We start from the raw sequence: 8,186 nt of genomic DNA, 5'->3' as shown, positions 1-8,186 counted from the left end.
TCTTTTAGTTGTATTTTTGAAGTGGTTGTGCGAGGCAGCAATTTCAGGTGTTTACCTATGCCACCATCTTGGTTTCTCTAAAATAAATTTTTATATATAACTTCTCACCTTTTATAAATTCTCTGTTCCTCATGCTAACCGTAACCATCCCATTTCTATAGGCGACCAACCAGTTCTTCATGTCCTCCCTTTCCAAGGACTTTTTTCCACGTGGTAAAATGTTTATGTTGTGTCCTGTCCTCATGATATTAGGTAGTTTATCAGATGAACCAACTGATGCTATGGGAGAGGCTCCCAGGTACTAAACATTTAATTGTGTCTTTCTGGAGATAGTTCCCTAGTGGGGCCTTTTTGGTTAAGTCATTAAGTGATTCTGATGATGAGGATTTCCAGCCCAGGAAATAAGGAAGGGCTGTGCTATGAGATCCTGATTACACTCATTTTTCTTATCTGCTGCTCCAGTCTTCTCTGTAATATCCGAGTATCTTCAGGCTTCCGTATTTTTTTCTGAATAGTTAAGATGGAAAACTAATTAGATGATGTGATATGATATAAATAACCTATATATATAAAAGCCTAAGTGACCATTCAACCGGTAGCTATGATGCGCACTGACCACCAGGGGACAGATGCTCAATGCACAGGCATGGAAACATGGAATAGACTGATGAATTTCAGAGGGAAGCAGGGAGGGAGGAGGGTGGGAAGAGATTAACCAAAGATCTTATGTGCATACCAGAGGTCCCTAGGCTTGGCCGGCGCCCACTTGCAATCCGGGACCCCTCGGGGGATGTCAGACTGCAGGTTTTGGCCCGATCTCTAAGCCAGGCTGAGGGACCCCACCGGAGCATGAATCCGTGCACCAGGCCTCTAGTATCGTGCATGGGAGAGGGGTGTCCCTAAGCCTAACCTGCACCCTCTCCAATCTGGGACCCCTTGGGGGATGTCCAACTGCTGGTTTAGGCCTGATCCCACAAAGATTGGGCCCAAACCGGCAGTTGGGCATCCCTCTCACAATCCAGGACTGCTGGCTCCTAACTGCTCGCCTGCCTGCCTGATCGCCCCTAACCACTTCTGCCTGCCAGCCTGATCGCCCCCTAACTGCTCCCCTGCTGGCCTGATTGATGCCTAACTGCTCCCCTGCCGGCCCAATCGCCCCCAACTGCCCTCCCTCACAGGCCTCGTTGCGGCCAGCTGCTCTCCCCTACAGGCCTGGTCACCCCTAACTGCCCTCCCCCGCAGGCCTGGTCACCCCCAACTTCCTCCCCTGCCGGCCTTGTCACCCCCAACTACCCCCCTGCCGGCCTGGTCGCCCCATGCAGCCTGCTGTTCAGTTGTTTGGTCGTCCCTCACAAACCCCCCTGCTGGCCTTGTCGCCCCAAGCAGCCTGCTGTTTGCTCTTTACTGTTACTATGACAGTGTCCCAGACAATTTGCATATTCCTCTATTATTAGTATAGATGTTATAACTATATTAAAAGGCAAGATAATCTTGGCCATATTTTCATTTTTTAATATCTGGGCCTTCTCTAGCTATTATAAGATCAGAAGGACCTGAAGATAGAGTATGAGGTGGTGGAAATTCTATAGTATTGGCAGACCCAGATTCTAATTCTATTGCTGCCTTTAGTTATCGTGTAACCCTGGGCAAGTCACTATACTTTTCTGGTGTTCCATTTTCTTACCTATAAAATGAAAGTAAAGACTCTTTAAAGTTCATTTCTTCTTTAAGAATATTGATTTTGATCCCAGAAGTCATATCATTCAGGAATTCAAGTCCTTCAGGGTCATTAGGGCTTTGTTTTTAAAATTGTTTTGGTATTTGAGAGTAGGGTGTTAAAATACTATTTATTAAATCCTTCTTAAACGTATAAATAAAATGTTTGTGCCCTTTTGCAGTGGCAACTGAATCCAGCAGGAACTTGTGTTCTTGAACGAAATGAGCCTGAAAGCAGAGAGAGTAAGTATTTACAAGTCCTTTATTGAGGTTAACTTTATTTCTGAGAAGAAATAATGCATTGCGAATTTTAATGAAATTGTTGGAAATTGTTGTAGTCTTAGGCAGAGGATACTCTTTTTCCAGGTTCGATTTTTGCCACTCAGTTTGCTCACAAGCATTTGTTTACCATGTACTAGGTGTGATGGAAAGTGCTGGCTAGTAATTAGTCCTGCATAATCTGCAGTTTAATATAAATAATCATATACAAATTGATTTCACAAATTAAATTTATATGAAATAGTAAACAACAGTGTTCTTCCATACCAAAACAAAAGCTTTTTGGATGGTTTGACAGGAAAACTGCATATAAGTAATACAGCTGGATCTAGGACCAAATTATGAGGATATATGAATTCTTATTAGAGTAAAGCCACATTTGCTCAGATTTGTCAGAGACTAGAAATGTTCTGGGTATTTGCATATTCTAATTAACTATCAGTCATCACACCTACCATAAATGAATTGCTAGTCTTCAAAGCTTTATTATTTGCATACTGACACAGATATTTTGAAAGTAATAGAATCTTTGGGAGATTTACAATTCCTTAGGCACATTAATTTTAAACATTAGTTATTGGTGTACAATATTATTTTTAAATACTAGCTATGCTAGCTTGTTGATTGTTTGTATTCTAGGTAAGTGGAAGTTTATAAGGTAAAGTTTTCTTGATAATAACAATGATTTGATTATCCGGAAAAATCAGGAAATATAAATATCTTTATGAAAATAATTTCTATGTAAATATCTTGATTTTCTTTGTTCTGAATTAACTTTATTTTATTCAAATAGTAATCTGGAAAAAAATACATATTTATGCTTCAGCTTTCTTTTTTAAAATTTATCAGGAAAAATAAGTAAAAGGGAAAAAAAAGATATACCCAGAGTGTGACAAAAGTAGGTTTATAGTTGTGTGTACGTGAAACAGTTTATTCTTGTATTATTATTTATTAATTATTGTATTATTTTCCATATGAACAACTAAAAACCTACTTTTGCCCCACCCATCATATATGTGGATCTGATTAAAGAATGTATATTCAATAACAGTGCTTGAGGGGATCAGTTAATAATTCCCTCTTATTAGAGAAAGGACTCAAAAAGCCTTAACCCTAAAAAGATGAATTAATTTATCTATGATAAAATTAAGAATATATGTTTATCAAAAGATACATTAAAAGAGGACAAAGGCAAGCCATGGAATAAGAGAAGATATTTACCACTTATCATCAACAAAGGACTGGTATCCGGGATTTATTGTTCCTAGATCATTAAGGAAAAGGAAGATATGCTGTGGTTAGCAGTCAGCTGAGAAACAGACACAGGACTCAAACAGGTGAAAATCAAAACACCAATTTTATTGCAAGACTGAGGCTTGGACTCTGGCCAAATCAGGCTTTATGGTATTTGTCCTTCCTTACTATCCGACCTACCCACCCCAACCAAGTCTAGACCTTGAAAAGGTACTCAGGGAGAGTCTGTCCAGCTCCGAGGAGACTTGCTGATTTATACCCTCTCAGATCCAGCAGCAGGGACAAAAGAGAAGGGAGGCAGGTAGTGTGAGTAATTACTTCCAATCTGTATAACTGGAACTCAAATAACCCATAACATTCTTTTTAAGAAATCACAGGGCATTGAAGAAAATAAGGGAAATATCCAGGTACTCCTGTTTCCTTGGGGGAAAATAGAAATAAGAGGAACAGTTTAATAGAATTAAATAGCAATAGTCAGTAAACACAAAGCCAGGTTACCTTGGGGACAAATGTCCATATAAGTTGGGATCTTGAGAATGAGTAAGTCTATGGCCTGCTGCAGTGGAGAACTAAGCCTGAGACTCCCACATGAAGCTTGGCGTCCTCCAGGGAAGCTAAAAGGCTCCCACTCAGGTACACCTCCTGGCAGAAGCAAATGCAAATTTTCTCAGAAGGAAAGTGATCCCAACGCAGGCCCACAGGATATAATAACATATGAGCTCATAATTTAAAAATAACCATACATAGTGGGAAATATGCCACCATGAGTAAGAAATAACAAACAGCATAGACTCCCAAGGATTTTATGTTTTGGAGTTATGAAATAGAGGCTATAAAATGTTTAGGAAGTAAAATATGCTATTTAATAAAGCACAGAACAAGCAATTAGGAAAAATGACCAGGCAGATTTGAAAAGAATCAGATAGAATTTAGAGAAATAAAAATATACTTGTTTAAAAAAACTCAGTGGCTGAGTTAAAGCACTGTTTATTAATGGCATGCTATTGGTTTTTTGAGTGGCACAGTCTTTATGGGGTACTGATCCATGAGTGGTGGAACATTTAGCATCCCTGACAGAGATGGCAATGCACATCACAGGCTAAGAATCGACTATTCAATTTATAATGCTGAAAAAATGGTAATCCATGTAGAAAAACAATATTGGGTTCTTGCTTTACATGATATAAAAATCAATTATAAAAATATTAAAAATTTAAGTAGAAAAGGTAATTTTTAGATCAAGGGTTTCTGTTTTAGAACAGTTTTCAGTTCACAGAAAAATTCAGGGGAAGATACAGAGAGTCCCATATACCACTTCCCCCTACACATGAATGGCTTCCCCCATTATCCAGATCTTCCCCAGAGTGGTACATTTGTTGCAATTGATGAACCAACACTGACATATCATATTCACCCAAAGTCCGTATTTACATTATACATTCACTCGTGATGTACATTTTATGGGTTTGGATAAATATATAATGACATGTATGTATCATTATGGCATCATACAGAGTATTTTCACTGCCCTAAAAATCTTCTGTGTTCTACTTATTTTTCCCGCACCTTCTCTTCAACCCTTGTCAACCACTTTGGTTGTTTTTTTTTTAGCCATAGTTTTGCTTTTTCCAGAATGTCATATAGTTAGATCATACAGTATGTCACCTTTTCAGAATGGCTACTTTCTTAGTAATATGCATTTAAGGTTCCTTCATGTCTTTTCATGGCTTTATAGCTCATTTCTTTTTAGTGCTGAATACGATTACGTTGTCTGATGTACATAGTTTATTTATCTATCCACCTACTGAAGGACATCTTGGTTACTTCCAAATAATTTCAGTTATGAATGAAGCTGCTGTAAGCATCTGTGTACATTTTTTTGTGTGGACATATTTTCACTTCTTTTGGATACATACCAAAGAGCATGACTGCTGGATCATATGGTAAAGAGTATGTCTAGTTTTGTAATAAACTGCCAAACTGTCTTACAAAGTGGCTGTATCATTTTGCACTCCCACCAGCAATGAATATGACTTCCTATTGTTCCACATCCTCTCAGCATTTGGTGTTGTCAGTGTTCTAGATTTTGGCCATTCAAATAGGTGTACAGTGGTATCTTGTTCTTTTAAATGAACTGGTGGTAAACTGCCCAGTATTTTTAATAGCATTTCTTAAGGCATTGGGCTAATTGTAAGCACTTAGTCCATGCTAGGCACATGTTAGTAGGTAGGTCTTTTTATTTATTTATTTTAATCCTCACTCAAGGACTTTTTAAATTGATTTTGAGAGAGGGAGGGAGGGAGGGAGAGAGAGAGAGAGAGAGAGAGAGAGAGAGAGAGAGAGAGAGAAACATTAATCAGTTGCCTCCTGTATGGGCCAAGACAGGGGATCAAATCCAAAACCTAGGTATGTTCCCTGACCAGGAATCAAACCCACCACCTTTTTTAGTGTATGGGACCATGCTCCAACCAACTGAGCCACCCATCCAGGGCAGTATCTTATTTTAATTTGCATTTCCCTGATGACATATGATGTGGTACATCCTTTCATATGCTTATTTTCCATCTGCATATCTCCATTGCATATTGACTTTTGGATATTCACCTTGTACCCTCCAACCTTGATGTAAATCACTTATTAGTTCCAGGAGGTATTTTTTTCAATTCTGTTGGATTATGTGAAGAAAGATCTTTAATTCCTTCCTTCCCAAGCTGTATTCCTTTCCTTGTCTTGTGGCATATAGCTAGAATTTCCACTCTGATGGAGAAGGAGTGGTGAGAGAGAAGGATATTCTGGCCTTGTACCTGATTGTGTTGGAAAGCTCAGAGTGCCTCACCATTAAGTATGATGTTATTTGTAGATATTATTTTTATTTCTGTTTTTTGTTAAGCAACACCCAAGGAAATTTTTTTAAAAATCTTCATTGTTCAGAATATTATACATGTTCCCCTTTCCCCCCCATAACCTTCCTCTACCCGGTTTGCGCCCCACCGCAGGCCTTTACCACCCTGTTGTCTGTGTCCATAGGTAATGCATATATGCATGTATGATCTTTGTTTAATCCCTTCCACCGCTGCTCTCCCCCCTTCCCTCTGAGAGTAGTCAGTCTGTTCCATGTATCCATGCCTCTGGTTCTATTTTATTCATCTGTTTATTTTGTTCATTAGATTTATTGTTCATTTATTTTGATTTTTAGATTCAATTGTTGATATGTATTTATTGCCATTTTATTGTTCGTATTTTTTATCTTTTTCTTTTCCTCCTCCTCCTCCTCCTCCTCCTCCTTGTCCTCCTCCTCCTCCTTCGTCTTCTTAAAGAACACCCTTCAATTGCTCTGATTGGGTATTTTTTTGCTTCTTCATACTCCAAACCATTGATTTGATTCTTGGAATCCTCTACTCTACTGTTGAATTTCTGTAAATTATTCTCTATTTTAGTTAGTGTATGCTTAATTTCTGACTGGTTCTTTTTCATGTCTGACATTCTCACTAAGATCCTTGGAAGTCTCACTGTCCCTTGAGGCTCTCATTAAATCCCTTGAAGTTCTCATTAAGCAACTTTGTAACCATTGTTTTGGACTCTGTATCCAGTAGTTTACCTGCTTGCATTACTTTCATTTGTGACATGTTTCTTTGTCTCTGCATTTTGGCTGCTTCCCTGTGTTTGTTTTTAAGTATTAGGTGGAGCTGCTATGTCTCCTGGAGTTAGTAGAGTGGCCTTGTGTAGTAGGTGTCCTGTAGGGCTCAGTGACTCAGCCTCCCCAGTCACCTGAGCTGGGCGCTGTAGGTGCACCCCTGTGTGGGCTGTGTGCACAGTCTTGTTGTAGTTGCTGTTGGCATCACTGGGAGGAATAGATCTCCAGGCCAGTTGGCTATGAGGACCAGCTGTGTCTACAAGGGAAGAGCTGCTGTGCAAGGGATACTCCTATAGAGCAGGACATGCTTCAGTAGGGCTTAGGTGTGCACTGAATCTGCCCCTTGAGTGTGTCACTTGTGGATGAGTAGAGTTGTAATCTGTTATGGTCTGAAGCTGTCTGGGGCCTCCCAGGACGTGCAAAGTCAGCCACTACCTGGGGCCACCTGGCAGGAGCTACAGAGAGAGCTGTATATGGCTGCTCTTTTTATTGGGCTAGGAAGTACCCGGGTGAGGCCAAGCTGTGAAGCAAGGCAGGCTGGTGCTAGTGCCGGGTCTTGGGCCTCTTATTGATAGGTTTGGGCCATGCTGACACCAACTGCTATTTGTTCGAGAGATTTTTAGGAAAGTCTAAAGCCTGAGCCAGGACAGGCCATTCATATGGAAAAGCTGCTGCAAACAGCTTAGGTGGGGCTGCAAATTGGATGGGGTGGGGTCTCAGGGAATCACCTTGGCAGAGTGAACAGTGTGAGCCAGGCTGATGGAAACTCAAATATGGCTGCCTGTCAGTTCTGAGGCAGGGGAGGTCCCAGTACAGGAACAATGACCCCTGTGAGTACCCACATCAACAAGCTAAAAAAACAAAAATCATATGATCATATGAATAGATACAGAAAAGCATTTGACAAAAATTCAACACCAAAGAGTCATGATAAAAACTCTCAGTAAATTAAGAATAAAGAATATCTACAGCTCTGGGCAGTGTAGTTCAGTGGTTAGAGTGTCAGTCTGAAGGGTCATGGGTTCGATTCCCGGTCAAGGGCATGTACCTGTGTTATAGGTTTGATTCCTGGTCCCAATGGGGGCGCATGTAGGAGGCAACCAATCCATGTGTCTCTCTGATATAGATGTTTCTCTCTCTCTCTCCCCCTCTCACTCCCTTCCACTCTCTTTAAAAATCTATGGGAAAAAATTTTGTCGGTTCTTTTTTTTTTATGTGGTTTTTTAGAAAATAAATCTTTATTGTTCAGATTATTACAGTTGTTCCTATTTTCCCCCCCATAGCTCCCCTCCACCCAGTTCCC

General features: G+C 40.0%; 1 protein-coding gene across 1 annotated transcript in view; it reads left to right on the top strand.

Annotated features, from left to right (window-relative positions):
- The window catches only part of CDADC1 (cytidine and dCMP deaminase domain containing 1), a gene marked incomplete at its 5' end in the record, with an annotated part of 87,162 nt that overhangs the window by 67,580 nt on the left and 11,396 nt on the right, over positions 1 to 8,186 (top strand). The window contains one exon of the mRNA XM_014537231.1: positions 1,899 to 1,959. Within this exon, the coding sequence (XP_014392717.1) occupies positions 1,899 to 1,959 (61 nt within the window). The remainder of the gene's footprint in view (positions 1 to 1,898; positions 1,960 to 8,186) is intronic.

This window comes from Myotis brandtii, unplaced genomic scaffold (assembly GCF_000412655.1).
Source record: "Myotis brandtii unplaced genomic scaffold, ASM41265v1 scaffold174, whole genome shotgun sequence".
Lineage (NCBI taxonomy): Eukaryota > Metazoa > Chordata > Mammalia > Chiroptera > Vespertilionidae > Myotis > Myotis brandtii.
The sequence above is the reverse complement of the archived record's forward strand: the minus strand, read 5'-3'. Positions and strand labels throughout refer to the sequence as shown.